The sequence below is a fragment of the Oncorhynchus masou genome, chromosome 14 (genome assembly GCF_036934945.1).
Source record: "Oncorhynchus masou masou isolate Uvic2021 chromosome 14, UVic_Omas_1.1, whole genome shotgun sequence".
Classification (NCBI taxonomy): Eukaryota; Metazoa; Chordata; class Actinopteri; order Salmoniformes; family Salmonidae; genus Oncorhynchus; species Oncorhynchus masou.
The window spans coordinates 11,625,259-11,644,335 of NC_088225.1; the positions used below are offsets into that span (position 1 = coordinate 11,625,259).

General features: G+C 43.0%; 1 protein-coding gene across 1 annotated transcript; it reads left to right on the forward strand.

Moving 5' to 3' along the window:
* The first annotated feature begins 1,447 nt into the window (after nucleotides 1-1,447).
* Nucleotides 1,448-18,885, forward strand: LOC135554219 (probable ATP-dependent RNA helicase DDX17). Its single transcript, XM_064986372.1, has 13 exons — nucleotides 1,448-1,912; nucleotides 3,974-4,130; nucleotides 4,414-4,510; nucleotides 4,700-4,833; nucleotides 5,409-5,474; nucleotides 5,607-5,748; nucleotides 5,885-6,045; nucleotides 12,801-12,973; nucleotides 13,112-13,222; nucleotides 13,369-13,430; nucleotides 13,741-13,800; nucleotides 16,894-17,121; nucleotides 17,317-18,885. Exons 1-13 carry the CDS (start codon nucleotides 1,857-1,859, stop codon nucleotides 17,784-17,786), a joined length of 1,917 nt encoding a protein of 638 aa, XP_064842444.1. The 5' UTR covers nucleotides 1,448-1,856; the 3' UTR covers nucleotides 17,787-18,885.
* Nucleotides 18,886-19,077: the final 192 nt, after the last annotated feature.

A 19,077-nucleotide genomic window follows, 5' to 3' on the forward strand; every position in this document is an offset into this window, starting at 1 on the left:
TGCATTTACCTTTCAGTTGGTTGCGATCTGCCAATACAATACAAATTTAAAGAAGAACTTTAGCTAGCACAGGGGAAGCAGAGTCAATGAGGGGTAATTTGTTTCCAATGGATCTGGATGGCGAGCTGGAAGAACAAGGACAAGGGTTTGAGGGAATGGCGATGTTAGCTACCTATAATGAGAGGACGAGAAGGACAAAGGCTCCCGGAGTGGAGGAATACCGAAGGTGGATGAATTACAATCTATCCTAGTCGTGGCAGGCCGTGTAATGCCAGAAGCGGATGCAATGTTTGATTTTGTTGGCGCGAGTGGAGTTGGTGAGAATGATAGGTGGACAACGGTGAGAAAGAAAAATTGAGCTAAAAGGGCTAGTTGGAAATGAAGATACATTTATTGTCGGAGTGTGTTTCACCAGCAAGGATGTTTTTTGGGTAACCCGTTTGTGGTCTCAAAGATGGTAAAGGACGTATTGGAAAAAGTGTAGTCGGTCAGCGTGACCAGAAGTGGTATGTTGTTGATTTTGTGTGTGTCACAAGAACAAAGGGAGGAAGCGATGTCGCTCTACAAACTGACAACGTATGATGTGGAAAGCTATGATTTTCCGAGTAGAACATCTGAAGTGGTAGATGCACATTGTCTGACCCAAATGATAGATGGAAAGAAAGGAAAGCCTATTGTTATTGTCTTTTGATCAAGCGTTTCTCCCGACTCATATAAAACTTGGGTATGTGAAACATGTGGTGAGACTGTATCTACAGAAGCTGCTACAGTGTTACAATTGTTTAAAAAAATGGACACATGACAAGTGTTTGTTGAAGGAATAAATATGTTGTAGTTGAAGAGTCAGATGAAGCACATTGCTGTAATTGTGATGGGAATCACATTCCCAAGTTCCTGGAGTGCCCCGTAAGGATGAAGGAGGTCGCAGTAGCTTGGATCGGGGCTATCCAGGAGGTCTCCTATGTGGAGGCAGTGAAAATAGCTGAAAGAGAGAGGGGAAATAAGATGGCAGTGGATGCCCCACAGCCTGCAGTGAATGTAGTTTAGGAGAAGGATCCCGAAACACTAACAGTGAAGAAGGTGGACTTTGTTGCGTTTATTGCGCAAGTGAAAAATTGCACTGGATAAACTAATACATTTTTTTAAACAATTTGAAGAAACTAGACCTCATTGTAATGACGGCAAACATATTTCTTGATCTCCAGGACTTTACAGCCTAAATGCTACAGGGAATACTGAATGAATATACTGAACTTTTGTAGGGATCTGAATATACATTCGAATCAGACTGAAGGAGAACAGTTTGTTTTATTTACATTTGAATATTATAAGTATATTTTTTCACCCTTCCCTTCTCCATATTATTTTTGCGTTAAAGCTTATCAGTTTTCACCCCATCCAGTAGGTGCAGGCATGCACCTCCAACGTTGTTTGTGGACCGCCGTAATACCATAGAAGAAGAACTCTAGCTAGCTCAAGCTAATAACAACAACACTCGCTGCAGCGTATATAAATATTTGGTTGCAGTTTCCGAGACGTTTAGCTATCACCTGTTTGCATTGGTTTGTAGTAAAAACAAAAACTAGATACTTGTTCATTTGTCAAAAAAACTTTATACACGTTCGTTCAATAATATTTAAACAAATGTCTCAGTTTCACATTTTTGTATAGCTAGCCAGCTAATGTTAACACAATAAGGGCCTTAACTAGCTAGAGTTACTGTAACGTTGATCGCTTGACATTTTGAACGCGAATTTAAGGCTTGCCTGCAAAAACTTGCCCCTGTTCCAGCGGAGAAATATATTATATATATTTAGCCAACTAACTAGCTAGGTAGAAGTTAAGTGGTTTCTAAAATGAGGGGCGGTTCATCGTATGGAGATCGCGACAGGGACCGTGGTCGCGACAGGGGGTAAGTCAGGCAGTTCGCTATTTACCTGGAAACCCGAATATTAATTGCATTGATTTCTACGTCGGCATAAATTAGCGTTTGAATCAGGAAAGTTTCCTCATACGACCTCTGCAAGCCAGAATGTTGACTGAAATTATATTTTAGCTTACTTTACCGGTTGGTTATTTGCAGCAAAGAATGAGAGAGTCGACAATATATCCACAGGAAAGCATACGCTAACTTTTCAAAGCGTTTGTAGTGCGTTCAGATTTCTATCACCTGAGCAGGTTTAAATCAAGGATCTCTGTGTACTTTGCTCCGTTCATCTTTCTCTTGAACCTGACTAGTGTCCCAGTCCCTGCCACTAAAAAAACATTCCTGCAGCAGGATGCTGCCACCACTATGCTTCACCGAAGGGATGGTGCGGGGGGTTTCATCCAGACCCGGCGCTTGACTTCAGGCCAAAGAGTTCAATGTTGGATTCAGCAGACCAGATAATCCTGTTTCTCATGGTCTGCATCCTTTAGGTGCCTTTTGGCAAACTAAGCGGGCTGTCATGTGCCTTTTACTGAGGAGTGGCTTCTGTCCAGCCACTCTACCATAAAGGCCTGATTGGTGGAGTGCTGCAGAGAAGGTTGTCATTCTGGAAGGTTCTCCCATCTCCACAGAGGAACTCTGGAGCTCTGTCAGTGACCATTGGGTTCTTGGTCACCTCCTGACCAAGGCCCTTCTCCCCCGATTGCTCAGTCTGGCCTGGGCACCCAGCTTTGGAAACAGTCTTGGTGGTTCCAAACTTATTCCATTTAAGAATGATGGAGGCCACTGTGTTCTTGGGGACTTTCAATGCTGCAGGAATGTTTTGGTACCCTTCCCCAGATCTGTGCCCCAACACAATCCTGTCTCAGAGCTCTACGGACATTTCCTTCAACCTCATGGATTGTTTAGTTTTTTACTCTGACATGCACTGTCAACTGTGGGACCTTATATAGACAGGTGTGTGCCTTTACAGATCATGTCCAATCAATTGAATTTACCACAGGTGGACTCCAATCAAGTTGTAGAAACATCTCAAGGATGATCAATGGAAACAGGATGCAAATGGCTACCCAGTCTATTTGCATTGCCCCCCCCCCTTCTACGCTGCTGCAACTCTGTTATTATCTATGCATTGTCACCTTAATAACTCTACCTACATGTACATATTACCTCAATTACCTCGACACCGGTGCCCCCGCGCTTTGACTCTGTACCAGTACCCCGTATATATCTCCTCTATTGTTATTTACTGCTGCTCTTTAATTATTAGTTATTCCTATCTCTTAATTTGTTTAGGTGTATTCTTAACTGCATTGTTGGTTAAGGGCTTGTAAGTAAGAATTTCACTGTAAGGTCTATAATAATAACTGTAAGGTCTGTAATACCTGTTGTATTCGGTGCATGTTGCAAATAACATTTGATTTGATTTGACCTGAGCTCAGTTTCGAGTCTCATCGCAAAGGGTCTAAATACTTATATCAATAAGGTATTTCTGTTTTTTATGTTGTCTAAATTAGCAAACGTTTCTCAAAAACAGTCATTCTCTTTGTCATTATGGGGTATTGTGTGGAGAATGATTTTAGAATAAGGCTGTAACATAACAAAATCAAGGGGTCTGAATACTTTCCATTGTCTTGCATTCCCACTGTAAAATGGACCAACAGTGGTAACCGGTAGATTATGTTTCAATGTCATTCTATTCAACATGCTGGTTTGTAGAGGTTGTGAGTGGAAACGTTCCTGATCCAAACACACATTTTTGGCCGATGTAGAATTCAATACAATTCAACATCGTGTTTCCAGTCAAGATAGCTATATCTCTATTCACTTTAGCTAACAAGAATATCTAACCAAAGATGGATAGCTACAAAGAATCTATAAAGACCAGCGACTTAGCTAGCTTGCTATGTAATCCTCTTCATACCCTTTGGGACCAATGGACAAAATGTGATCCCTCCAATTATTTCTGTCCTTGGCAAATGTTGTGTACAATGAGTCTAGCTTGAGGTATTCAAATACTAATCTATGTGCTTGTCATCTTGTTAGGAGTCCTCGTTTTGGGTCTAGCAGAGGTCCCCCTCCCAACAAGAAGTTTGGGAACCCAGGGGAGCGTTTGCGCAAGAAGAAATGGGACCTAAACGAGCTTCCAAAGTTTGAGAAGAACTTTTACAATGAACATCCAGATGTTCAGCGCATGAGCCAGGTATTTCCCCACACCAGTGTGCTTCAGTCATGGAGAACCACAAGTGTGTGTGTGCATTTCTTACAGCACATTCCAGTAGGCCAACTATGACATCTGATTCAACTAATCAAGGGTTCGATGTTTTGTGAATCTGTTTTATTTGTGCTGGGCAGTCTGCACACTCTTGGTCTCCACTAAGATTCAACAGCAATGCCCTACACTCTTATTGACTTATTCTGCAGTTGTTGCCAGGTGTGCCACCCTTGACACTATTGGTGGACAGATATTGTTTTCTGTCTTTCAGTATGACTTGGAGGAGTTTCGCAGGAAGAAGGAGATCACTATCAGGGGGTCAGGCTGCCCGAAGCCTGTCAGTAGCTTCTCCCAGGCCCATTTTCCCCGTAAGTACAAAATCTTTTCAGTACAACTGAATTGCCCTGGCGTCATTGTGAGTATGCATATCGTTTTCACCTCTGGGGAAAAATCTATTCTGGCTGGTGATGTGGACAACTGAACCTTAGTTTTGTTAACCAATGTAATTTATAGTTATTTAGTTATGCTTATAAGATGTTCTTATCCACTTCACCCAGAGTATGTGATGGATGTACTGATGCAGCAGAACTTTAAGGAGCCCACAGCTATCCAGGCACAAGGCTTCCCTCTGGCCCTGAGTGGCAGGGACATGGTGGGCATCGCACAGACAGGTTCTGGGAAAACCTTATCGGTGAGCTGCAGCTGTAGCTCCGTCATCATACATTCACATTAACACAACAGGATGAACAAAAAGTTACAGCAACACTTAGGAACAATGGCAGCATGCAAACTGTTCATATCTGTAGACATTTTTATTCATTTCTTTCTGCCCGTTTTTACACATACCCCTGTGTTGACTGCCATACAATATCTTCAGTTATCTTGTCTGCATTCTAGAGCCTGACAGATATGTGTTTTTGGGGGTCCGATACAGATTAAGATTTTTTGAGGGGGCAAAACGTACCAATATGATATACCTGCAGATATACTGTTTTACAGTGGACAAATTACTGTGAACATTTTCCATACTGACTTTTTAGAAATGGCCATCCAAAAGAGTAATTGTCTAAGAAATATGCTGCAAATGTTGATTTCTTACATTGTGACAGTAATGGCACATCATGAGAATGTCCACAAGTATCCCTTTTTTCATCCTATTCATTGAATATTGGTTACGGTGGAATTGATCGGGCTCTACTTCCTTCTATTATTAATCTCTCCTGCTTGATGTGGGGCGTTTATCCCCTTGTTGTTGTATCTCCTCAGTATCTCCTGCCTGCCATTGTGCACATTAACCACCAGCCCTACCTAGAAAGAGGAGACGGACCAATTGTAAGTAATCCATTTTGGATGAATCTTACAGCATGTTTCCTATAATTGTTCAGATGTATGGATATCAGCCACTTCCAAAATGTATTATATTCAGGGAGTGTTTTTTTCTATCCCTGTCCTGTCTCTGTGCAGTGTTTGGTTCTGGCACCAACTCGAGAGCTGGCCCAGCAGGTTCAGCAAGTGGCGCATGAATACGGCAAGTCATCACGCATCAAGAGCACCTGTGTATACGGGGGAGCTCCCAAGGGACCCCAGATCCGTGACCTGGAGAGAGGTAACGAGGCTCCTCTGGAAAAAGGCCTACACAATAGTCACTATAACCTATAGGCTGAAGAAAATCCATACTCTTTTCCATTGCGCATGTCTGTCTAAACCAGAGAAATCTACCCTGCTCTCTTTCTCCCTCTCAGGTGTTGAGATCTGCATCGCCACCCCGGGTCGTCTCATTGACTTCCTGGAGGCAGGGAAGACCAACCTACGGCGCTGCACCTACTTGGTGCTGGACGAGGCTGACAGGATGCTGGACATGGGCTTTGAGCCTCAGATCCGCAAGATTGTTGACCAGATTAGGGTGAGCAGGGTTCTCTAGTCACTCAAGCAAAGTGACCCTCATTTTACAGCTGTTATTACCTCACCTCTTTCCAATGCATTAGCTACACATTGACGCATTTCAGGCCTATATACACCGAGTAGGGCTGTCCCTCACTACAAAAAAAATATTGATTGACCGAGAGCCGTCATGTTCCTTCGACCAATCGATTGGTCGAAATGTTTTAACTTAATTTTCCATATATACACTGCTCAAAAAAAATAAAGGGAACACTAAAATAACACATCCTAGATCTGAATGAATGAAATATTCTTAATAAATACTTTTTTCTTTACATAGTTGAATGTTCTGACAACAAAATCACACATTATCAATGGAAATCAAATTTATCAACCCATGGAGGTCTGGATTTGGAGTCACACTCAATTTAAAGTGGAAAACCACACTACAGGCTGATCCAACTTTGATGTAATGTCCTTAAAATAAGTCAAAATGAGGCTCAGTAGTGTGTGTGGCCTCCACGTGCCTGTATGACGTCCCTACAACCCCTGGGCATGCTCCTGATGAGGTGGCGGATGGTCTCCTGAGGGATCTCCTCCCAGACCTGGACTAAAGCATCCGCCAACTCCTAGACAGTCTGTGGTGCAACGTGGCGTTGGTGGATGGAGCGAGACATGATGTCCCAGATGTGCTCAATTGGATTCAGGTCTAGGGAACAGGCGGGCCAGTCCATAAGCATCAATGCCTTCCTCTTGCAGGAACTGCTGACACATGAGGTCAATTTTATTTATTTTTATTTTACCTTTTTAACCAGGCAAGTCAGTTAAGAACAAATTCTTATTTTCAATGACGGCCTGGGAACAGTGGGTTAACAGAACGACAGATTTGTACCTTGTCAGCTCGGGGGTTTGAACTCGCAACCTTCCGGTTACCAGTCCAACGCTCTAACCACTAGGCTACACTGCATTGCTCTCACAAGAGGTCTGAGGATCTCATCTCGGTACATAATGGCAGTCGGGCTGCCTCTGTCGAGCACATGGAGCGCTGTGCGGTCCCCCAAAGAAATGCCACCCCACACCATGACTGACCCACCGCCAAACCGGTCATGCTGGAGGATGTTGCAGGCAGCAGAACGTTCTTCACGGCGTCTCCAGACTGTCACGTCTGTCACATGTGCTCAGTGTGAACCTGCTTTCATCTGTGAAGAGCACAGGGCGCCAGTGGCGAATTTGCCAATCTTGGTGTTCTCTGGCAAATGAAAAACGTCCTGCACGGTGTTGGGCTGTAAGCACAACCCCCACCTGTAGACATCGGGCCCTCATACCACCCTCATGGAGTCTGTTTCTGACCGTTTGAGCAGACACATGCACATTTGTGGCCTGCTGGAGGTCATTTTGCAGGGCTCTAGCAGTGCTCCTCCTTGCACAAAGGCGGAGGTAGCGGTCCTGCTGCTGGGTTGTTGCCTTCCTACGGCCTCCTCCACGTCTCCTGATGTACTGGCCTGTCTCCTGGTAGCACCTCCATGCTCTGGACACCACGCTGACAGACACAGCAAACCTTCTTGCCACAGCTCGCATTGATGTGTCATCCTGGATGAGCTGCACTACCTGAGCCACTTGTGTGGGTTGTAGACTCCGTCTCATGCTACTACTAGAGTGAAAGCACCGCCAGCATTCAAAAGTGACCAAAACATCAGCCAGGAAGCATAGGAACTGAGAAGTGGTCTGTGGTCCCCACCTGCAGAACCACTCCTTTATTGGGGGTGTCTTGCTAATTGCCTATAATTTCCACCTGTTGTCTATTCCATTTGCACAACAGCATGTGAAATTTATTGTCAATCAGTGTTGCTTCCTAAGTGGACAGTTTGATTTCATCAAAGTGTGATTGACTTGGAGTTACATTGGGTTGTTTGTGTTCCCTTTATTTTTTTCAGCAGTGTAGATACACACCCTGAATAAACTCAACTACATACAGTGGCTTGCGACGGTATTCACCCCCCTTGGCATTTTTTCTATTTTGTTGCCTTACAACCTGGAATTAAAATTGATTTTTGGGGGGTTTGTATAATTTGATTTACACAACATGCCTACCACTTTGGAGATGCAAAATATGTTTTATTGTTAAACAAACAAGAAATAAGACCCCAAAAAACAGAACTTGAGCGTGCATAACTATTCACAGAGTCAATTTGTGTAGAACCACCTTTTGCAGAAATTACAACTGCAAGGCTCTTATGTCTCTATAAGCTTGGCCACTGGGATTTGGCCATCTAGCCACTGGGATTTTTGCCCATTCAAGGCTAAACTGCTCTAGCTCCTTCAAGTTGGATGGGTTCCACTGGTGTATAGCTATCTTTAAGTCATACCACAGATTCTCAATTGGATTGAGGTCTGGCATTTGACTAGGCCATTCTAAGACATTTAAATGTTTCCCCTTAAACCACTTGAGTGTTGCTTTAGCAGTATGCTTAGGGTCATTGTCCTGCTGGAAGGCAAACCTCCGTCCCAGACTCAAAGCTCTGGAAGACAAACAGGTTTCCCTCAAGAATTTCCCTAAATTTAGTGCCATCCGTCATTCCTTCAATTCTGACCAGTTTCCCAGTCCCTGCAGATGAAAAACTTCCCCACAGCATGATGCTGCCACTACCATGCTTCACTGTGTGGATGGTGTTCTCGTGGTGATGAGATTTGCGCCAGACATAGCATTTTCCTTGATGGCCAAAAAGCTACATTTTAGTCTCATCTGACCAGAGTACCTTCTTCCGTATGTTTGGGGAGTCTCCCACATGCCTTTTGGCAAACACCAAACGTGTTTGCTTATTTTTTTCTTTAAGATTTTTTTCTGGACACTCTTCTGTAAAGCCCAGCTCTGTGGAGTGTACTGCTTAAACTTGTCCTATGGACAGATACTCCAATCTCAGCTGTGGAGCTTTGCAGCTCCTTCAAGGTTATCTTTGGTCTCTTTGTTGTCTCTGATTAATGCCCTCCTTGCCTGGTCTGTGAGTTTTGGTGGGCGGCCCTCTTGTGGTGCCATATTCTTTCAATTTTTTAAGTAACGGATTTAATGGTGCTCCGTGGGATGATCAAAGTTTCTGATATTTTTTTATAACCCAACCCTGATCTGTACTTCTCCACAACTTTGTCCCTGACCTGTTTAGAGAGCTCCTTTGTCTTCATGGTGCAGCTTGCTTAGTGGTGTTGTAGGCACTGGAGACTTTCAGAACAGGTGTGTATATATACTGAGATCATGTGACACTTAGATTGCCCACAGGTGGACTTTATTTAAGTAATTATGTGACTTCTGAAGGTAATTGGTTGCACCAGATCTTATTTAGGGGCTTCATAGCAAAGGGGGTGAATGCATATGCACGAACCACTTCTTCTTTTGAATTTTTTGAAATAAGTAATTTTTTTAAATTCACTTCACCAATTTGGACTATTTTGTGTATGTCCATTACATGAAATCCAAATAAAAATCCATTTAAATTACAGGTTGTAATGCAACGAAATAGGAAAAACGCCAAGGGGGATGAATACTTTTGCAAGGCACTGTATGCACTGAGCTTGTCTGATGCTTTAAGTAAACTGTTTGATTAAATAATTAAGACACATGACTGGCACACATCGCACATCGCTCTGCCTAAATGACATACCCAAATCTAACTGTCTGTAGCTCAGGCCCTGAAGCAAGGATATGCATTTTTTTGGTACCATTTGAAAGGAAACACCTTGAAGTTTGTAGAAATGTGAATTGAATGTAAGAGAATATAGCACAATAGATCTGGTAAAAGAAAATACAAAGAAAAAATCGACCACCATTTTGAAATGCAACAGAAAGGTTGCACTTCCAGCCATCACTCTGGTTGTAATTCCGATGGTGTCCACAAGATGACAGCAGTGTATGTGCAAAGTTTCAGACGGATAACTTGAAGTATGAGCAAACTACATGACATTTAGTGTGAAGTCACCCAGGTACATTTGGGCCAATCGTGAAGGAGACATTTGCTTTCATATGACATTTTTCTGCAAGAATATCATAAAATCTGTATACTTGGACTTTGATATAGCTTTTCCAGTATTAGTAGCCATATTATAAGTTCAACATTTGCAAAACAACCAGTTTTCATAACTTCATAACTCTGAATATTCTTATCATTTTTGTCCAAAATGAGAAGGCATGCTGTCGTACAAGGTTTGTAGCTACATTTTACGACAGATACACGGTACTCCCATAAAGCCCAGCTCATTGGCTATCTAGCTAGCTTTGTTTGACTCCGATTGGTGCTTATTTGACAAAGTTAGAGTCGTTCAAGTGAAGATCACCCGTGTCATCGGCGTGCCATGAAGGTGTCGCTCTCTGACCAAATATGGTGTCCTATAGGATATACTACACCCCTAATAATATAGTAAAGTCTTGTTACGTTGTAGGATCTCTGAGGAATACATATTAACGTGATTTGACTGGTTGAAACAACGTTTAGGATGAGATTTTCACAGATCCCTTTCTTTGCAAATTAAACAAGTGGAAATACAAAATCAATCATACATGCTATATGGACCTTTTTAGGATATGAAAAATGATTTTATCTAACAAAATTACACTTCATGTTATCTCTGAGACCCTTTGGATGATAAACCAGATTAAGATTTCAGAATGGAAGTACACATTTCACCTTCAGAGGTGAATTTATCAAACCTATTGCGGTGAAAAAAAGTGTTTTGCTGTTAGGAGCTCTCCTCAAACAATAGCATGGCATTTTTTTTCCCGCAGTAATAGCTACTGTACTATATTAACAAGAATTTAAGCTTTCAGCCGATATAAGACACTTATATGTACTGACATTTGTTGTTTTTCTCTAAAATCTGCAATGGCGACACAAGGCTACACAAGCTATGATTTACAACTGTCCTGTTGACGGGGCGCCGATCCCTAAGAAGTTTAAGTGAAACATGTAAGCATTACATGCATGTGACCAATAGGGCCTGACCTATAGCCTATCATAATCACATCAATAAATTGGTTATAACAGTTGCTGTTAGATTACAATATTATTACCTTTTCTGACCATTTGAAACTGTGTAAACAGCAACTGATCTAACGGGGGATAAATATATAAAGCCTTTATTACAGCAGACTAAAACCAGTTTCATGCATTCGTAAATTGCGTTTTATTTATTGCTTTGACTAATCATTGAAAGCTCCCTTTGTTATTTAATTTGAAAGCTAAAATGCTTGATTGCATTTCAAAACATGAATGTATTGTATGCTGTGTGATGACATGAATGAATGATTGATTGATTGACTGATATATTGAAATACATACCTAAGTAAGTTACGGTGTTAAGACTAAACAGTTTGCGCACTTAGGCCTACAGCTCGATAGTGGTTATACAAAGCCTACTAATGATAACGACATTACGAATAATTGTAATATCAATAAGAAGGAGATCAATAAAAAGGAGGGTATAGGAGCGAGAGCTGTGTGCATATTATGTGTGACAAACAGGTGCTGTGAGATTACAATCACATTTTTCTGCCTGTTGGAACAGTGTAAACCACACTAAATAAGTAATACCAGTCTGTTCTAACAGGAAAACAATTGTAACGCCTTTATTGTAGCATAGCAAAGAATAAAAACAGCTGAATCTGTGAAATTGCTTTACTGACATGTTGCCATTGCATGAGGCTTGGTGCTCATGGAATCATTAGGCTATGAAACAAACACTCCAACAGGCAACAGAAGCAAGATCGGTCTTATTTCTGTAGTTATGTACGGATGATTTATAAAGCCAGGCACATTTAACAGTTAGGATATTGATTATAGAACTAATTAAGTTCCTCCATTTTCTTAGACAATCAGGTTAAGGCTGCTTCCTCGTTGCTGCTGCTGCCTCTGCCGCATTGTTCTCCATCCCAATATGCTGGTTAACTTGCTATTATGCACATAGCAGCATAAGGAAAGGTGCCAATTCTACAGCACACTGAAGATTCTTTCAGAACCGCGGACAGCGACTGTATCCAATGCGGGAGAAAGCGCATTTGTTATAAAATAATATTAGATTTATTAGTGTTGCACCATTATCTTTTACATAGTATAACCATGTACAATTTGAGTATCACATCTTACAGTGATGGACTGTGCTCTTTCCATTACATAGTTTTCACCTGGTCGGTCTATGACCCCTTATTGATGTCATTCGCTATAATCAGTGTAGATGAAGGGGAGGCGACAGGTTTAAGAAGGACTTTTAAGCCTTGTGACAATTGTGACATGGATTGTGTATGTGTACCATTCAGAGGTTCAAGGGGCAAGACAAAATATTTAAGTGCCTTTGAATGGGGTATGGTAGTAGGTGCCAGGCGCACCGGTTTGAGTGTGTCAAGAACTGTAACGCTACGTTTTTCACGCTCAACTGTGTCCCGTGTCTATCAAGAATGATCCACCACCCAAAGGACATCCAACCAACTGAACACAGTAGAGTCCCTGTGGAGCGGTCTCGACACCTTGTAGTCCAGGCCCTGATGAATTATGGCTGTTCTGCGGGCAAAAGGGGTTGCCACTCAATATTAGGATGGTGTTCCTAATGTTTTGCACACTGAGTGTATATGTCTGTAGATGGACTACTACAAATTCTTTATTCCAAATGGCTAGTGGTTCCTAGTCTATATCCCCAAACTGCTGCTATATTGTAATAAAACATCTGATACTGCTGCTAGCTACTGCAAAATATGCTTATGTTTTTTATCAAGAGTTTCTTATGCTGCTCTCATCCCAGCCTGACAGACAGACCCTGATGTGGAGTGCCACCTGGCCCAAGGACGTGCGGCAGCTAGCAGAGGACTTCCTGAAGGACTATGTCCAGATCAACGTGGGAGCCCTGGAGCTGAGCGCCAACCACAACATCCTGCAGATTGTGGATGTGTGCACGGAGAGTGAGAAGGACAACAAGTGAGGCTAATACATCACTCTACTCCACTGAAACATTAGCGTTCGTGAATGGGACTGTGTTGATGTAGATGAGGCTTGGTCGTAGACCGATGTAACTAACTCTCCATTGGCTAACATGTTCGCGCTCCTTCTCCCCAGGCTGCTCCAGCTGATGGAGGAGATCATGGCTGAGAAGGAGAACAAGACCATCATCTTTGTGGAGACCAAGAAACGCTGCGATGATCTGACCCGCAGAATGAGACGTGATGGGTGAGCGAGGGAAAGGAACACACACACTCGGGGAGTAATTAATTGATTCCATTGAATATAAAATACTTCTGGTCATGGGGTTGTACTACTTCATAACAATTCCCAGTTCTCTGATCATCAAGCTGACAGGTTGGTTTACTCCTCAGATGGCCAGCGATGTGTATCCATGGTGACAAGACTCAGCCAGAGAGAGACTGGGTGCTGACAGGTAAGACGTGGTTTATTAGGTGTATTATATATATTTTTATTTATTTTACCTTTATTTAACTAGGCAAGTCAGTTAAGAACAAATTCTTATTTTCAATGACGGCCTAGGAACAGTGGGTTAACTGCCTGTTCAGGGGCAGAACGACAGATTTGTACCTTGTCAGCTTAGGGGTTTGAACTTGCAACCTTCCGGTTACTAGTCCAACGCTCTATATGGGCTAGTATAGGGCTAATTGGTATTGGTTGTTGTCGTGACGCCTTCCTTTGTGTCCCTCAGCTGATCTCTTGGCATTTCCTCTCTCCTTCTATAGAGTTCCGTAGTGGCAAGGCTCCTATTCTTATTGCTACTGATGTGGCCTCACGTGGTTTGGGTATGTACTGTGTGCTCAGAATAAAAGCACAGTCCCTCGGCATGAATACAAACACAGACATATTCCCTCAATGGGCTATGAGTAGGACACCTAATTGTGCTTAGATGTACAGTATACTAGCCTCATTGCATGTAGAAACCCAAGAAATGTATAGATTTATTGAATTCATGAAATGGCCTCCACAAAACACATTGAAGCAGATTTCTGTGAGTACTGTTGCCACTTTGTTTAATATGAAGTGTGACTTTCTTGTCAGTAGTACTTCTTAGATACAGAGTATGTATTTAAGAAGTATGCCTTATTTCTGGAACTAATTTTTCTTTGTGGAATGCCAGGCCCCTTGAATAACAGGGCTAGAAAAATCCAACCATTCAGTAGATCTAAAAACATAGTAATTTGAGATACCTTTTGTCAGTGTGTGAAGTATGAACTTAAAATAACGGGTATGGAGAGTGATGCACCCCCTTATGGCAATCAATTTTTATAACCAAATTTTGTTTTGTTTCTGTGTTCATTTATTTTCTTTCATTTTGTTTTTGTTTTGTTTCCAAGTCTCTCTTCCGGCACTAGAAGCGCACAGGCCCACTGGAGCCTGCAGCCGGACCTAGGCATGACTAATCGAGCCTGGGTTGCGGAGAGAAACACAGGGGAGAGGAGGCCTGATTTATCAATCACAGACACAGACATCTCTCCGAAAACCCAGAACAGAGCCCTCAAAAAAACTCTCCCCCTTCCAGCAAACTGACTGCCTGGACGACAGAGGGGGGGGAGGAAGGGTTCTGCTGGGATTCCAAATTTTAAACTGGGGCGGGGCGGTCAGCTCAGAGGGCCAAGAGGGGGGCGGCCTCCCACAAGCTATGCCACCAGCCTGCAACAGTAACGCGCCATATGTAGTTCCTTTCATAAATGACACTAATATAGATACACAATGCTAAGCAGGTTTGTTTCACTAAACAGCTTTAATGTTTTCAGAGGATTTCTCCATTTCCTTTGCTAATATGGAGCGTTTTCAAAAAGCCCTAGTTAGACATCTTTGAAGATACTAAATGAGGCTTGGCATCATTGGTTTTCAATTGATTGACAAGTAGTTTGCCAGAAACATTCTTTGAGTAATTCTAGCATACAGTATAGCTAGTCTTAAATGTAGACAAATCCTTTCCCCAGAGGTTAATAGATACAGTGGTGCGTTACAAGAAGACAGTAAAAGGCGGCAGGCCGAGCATTTGTCGCTTTGCTGGAGGCTCCCCTCTAAACTGCCCCTGCAGCCCCCTATGCAGCCTGACACCCCCACCACTGGCTGTGCCGGCCTCTCCCTCTGCGGGCGTCATGTCTGGTCCTGGCTGGCAGGAGTCCTGGCCTGAAGGAGCCTCTCTATACCCCCCCCCCCCTCGCTGTCTCTCTCTATTCCGCCTTCTCTCTGCCCACCCCTTAATCTATCTCACTTTACACTGTCCATTTACCTGTTCATAGTCCAATGTTTAGAGATGCATTCTCTTTCTACCTATGCTTATTCTGACCTTGGTCATGTGATCCCTTGGCCTTCTTCCCAAATCTTTCATGCTTTCATCTCTTTACTTCAAATATCAAATGACTCTTTGTGTGCATCATGCAAAGACAACCCAGACCTGTAGAAATGATTCAGAAAAATGGAAACGTTCTACCTGCACTCAGCAAACCCCAGTCAGAATCATGTCCTGACAACATCTCTATATTCGCCCCTCTACAAATGCTCATTTTCCCTGGCAAAGCCCCTTAATGTTGAGTATTTTAGCTCCCCAAAACCTCCACATCGCCACCCCAGTGTCTGTTTCTTGTTACTGCACTTGAACCCCTGGGCTCCTGGACACGCTGTCAGTCTGGGAAGGACTCGGGGGGACTTCCCTGGGTCTCTTCCATTTGTCTCCTCTGAACAGATTTCTACCAAAGACCTTGGATAATCTCAACAACAACCCCAGAAAATATCCCCCAAACTAGAATTAAACATCAGGTATTCGCTAGAAACAGGAGAGGATGCTTACCATACAGGTAGTTACAGGAAGTCCATATTTAGACCCCTGAAGTCACATTGAAGTACCCAACAGTACAGAAACAGTAGCCCAATTTCCCCTATTCATGCCCCTGATGACATGAAGAGGCAGAGCAAGGGGGTGGTGTCAGACCCAGTCCAGCCTGGGTTCTGGCTCTGCCACTCCAGTTAGGAGGGATGTGTGGAGGAGTGATGGGAGGGGGGAGGACCCATGTTGTCCTCCTCACTCTCCTACCCCTACAGACCTCCCAGGACTGGTCGGGGGGGACAGAGGGCACTAACCTTGTAAGTCATCTCTAATACAGGGTAAGTACCTCACCCCACCTTCCCTGTTCCCATCCACCTCATCGGTCCGTAAGAAAGAGACATTTTTAACCCACAGCAGTGTTTTCAGAGCCCTATGTCAACTGTAATGAGAAACAGACTTAAAAAAAAAAAAAGTTAAATTCCACCCTTTAAAGAAATCTTACCCTTTGCCAGTTTTGTCAATGGATACAGATGTACCCCATTTATTTATTTGGAGTTTCAGCCCCACTCAAAATGGGGATGTTCAAACCCTATGTAATTATTTAGTCTATCTGGTATTGGTTGGCTGTTATTGTAACGTTTTGGTCACGAAGAAGCGGTATATTCAGTGCTTGACCAAAAGCATTTGAAATATATAGTGACTGGAATACTGAGGAGCCCATTGTATTTTTCAAGGAATATAGTGTATTGGTTAACAAATAATATTGACAGTATTGTAGTTATGTTGGGGTAAGTAGGATTTAAGTGTTTCTGTATTATGTACCGATTACATTGTTCACTAGACAGGTAAGCGAGGTTTCAGAGTTAGATCTGTGTCTATGGGTATTGTCTGTGCCAAGTACATGTATAGTTTTGCTTGGTGCACAAAGCAAACATCTTAAAATAGGAATAAATGACCTCTCCATTCCTCTCCCTGACCTTTCCACAGGTGGCATATTGTTGTGAAATGTTTCTATCAATCAATGCTGCTTTTCCTAACTTGTCCTTGTCTCTTCTCCCTCCCCATTGATTAACCCTCCCAACCCAACTCCTAACCCAAGATGTGGAGGATGTCAAATTTGTCATCAATTATGACTACCCAAACTCCTCTGAGGACTACATCCACCGTATCGGCCGTACGGCCCGTAGCACCAACAAGGGTACAGCCTACACATTCTTCACTCCGGGCAACCTTCGTCAGGCCCGTGAGCTCATCCGTGTTCTAGAGGAGGCCCGGCAGGCCATAAACCCCAAGCTGCTGCAACTGGTCAACACTGGCCGTGGAGGAGGTGAGGAAATGAGGGAGAGCCTTCGGGGGAAAGAGTTGCCCCTCTAGATTTTTGTTGAAGTGATTGACAGTGGGCTGTTGACTTGAGGTTTCTTCATTGTATGTTGAACAAGCTAGTTTTTTACAGTACGTGTCAGTGTGTCCAGGTATTTGCAGCATTTTATAACTGACTTCATCTTCTCTCTTTGGAATGCAGGAGGCAGGTCACGGTTCCGTGGCAACGGCTCCAACGCCAGCAACCCCAACCTGATGTATCAGGATGAGTGCAACCGGCGCATGCGCACCACCGTAGGCAGCAAGGACAGCCGGGGGAGCAGCAGCGGCACGGGGAGCAGCAGCAGCTTCAGCCGCGACAGCCGAGATGGAGGGAGCAGCCGCGCCGGGGACAGGTCGTCCTCTTCCTACAGGGACAGGAGGGACAGCCGCAGCTATGGCTCCAGCTCCTCCTACAGCCAGTACAAGTCCGGGAGCAGCAATGGGGGGCAAGATCAGTCAGCGGGGCAGTTTGGTTCAGTCAGCAGGTCCAGTAAGCCCCCTCCGCCCCCCTCAGGGCCACAGCCCCTCATGGCCCAGAAGTTTACCCCAGCCAAGCCCATGATGGGATTAATGGGGCACTCACCCTTCCAGTTTGCTTCCCCACCCCCTCCAACCTCACAGAGGAAGTAAAGCTGGGGCTAGCCTTCACCACACATGCATACAATCCCCAACATCAACCAGAAAAGTCAGTTGTGTTAGGATTTAGCTTGTCAGGTTTTGAGATTCTGGAGTACTGTGCTTGAAATCTTGGCCTTAGCCGACATAAATCCAGAAGTGTTTTGTTAGATTGGTGAGCGTTAAAAATAGTCAGACGATTTGTTGTGGACATTCAACATTCCAATAATGAACTTGCCTGACTAACGAGCAGTTTGACATCAGTGCTTTGAAAGGATTTGTTTAAGCATTAAAATAGCTGTACAAATGCAGATTGTCATTTGAGTAGTTAGACCACAATTGAAGTGAAATACGCTGAAATGTAATAGTTATACATTTGTAGGTGATGAAAGCATTTTCAATGAAGTGCCGTCTAATTTGTTTCATGTTGCTTTTCCCACAAAATACATATCCAGGGCTGTCAACAGTTAACCTTTTCAGCATATTGTCCTCCAACGTAAAGGTTATTTCATTATTGTACAAACCGGCTTTCTTAGTATAGTGAGCTTCGAATGAGTCGTTTCAGTGTATGAATGTGTTATTTTGCCTTTCGGTGTACGAGGCAGGTGCTACCGTTTCTCAACAACTTTTTTTCTCAGCTCATTCAGATCTGCTTTTTGTTCTTCAGCTTTAGCCAGTTTGTACATAAGTGATTATTTTCCCATTTAGAATTTTCTGAAAAAGGTGATTAGTAAATCAGTTCCAGGACAGTATTTTGAAATATGGATAGACATTTCCTGTCATGAGGTCGTTATTCGACTTTAGTTTGTTCATTCAAACCTTTATATACACTTATGTAGGTTCCGTAATTTTAATTGTTTTTGTGGGATCGTTCAACCCCTCGGTAGCTGGAGCATATAAAATAAAATAGTTTCTTGGGATATTGTTTCTCTATTGAACTCTAAACCTGTCACACATGCTTGTTTCTTCCTAGTGTAGAGATGTATAGGTTAGTGCTTATCTGTCCTTTCCACCTGTAATTGAATCATTCTAGTATGTAGACAAGACCAACCTGTAAAATCACATTACTGTCTGGTTTTGTTTCAGGTTTCAATAAAGCTTTTGAATGTTTAAAGTGTGTCTTAACATTTTGTTTCTGTACTCCACTAGGTGAGGCATTGATGGTGCTCCTAAAGCTACCATTGTGTGAATGAGCTTGGTTAAGATTGTCAGACTCCTACATCTTAATGACAACAGTTTAAACCAAGAAAAATAACTTACTACATTTTCAATAATGTTCTCTTTGCAAATGTACATAAGACGTTCC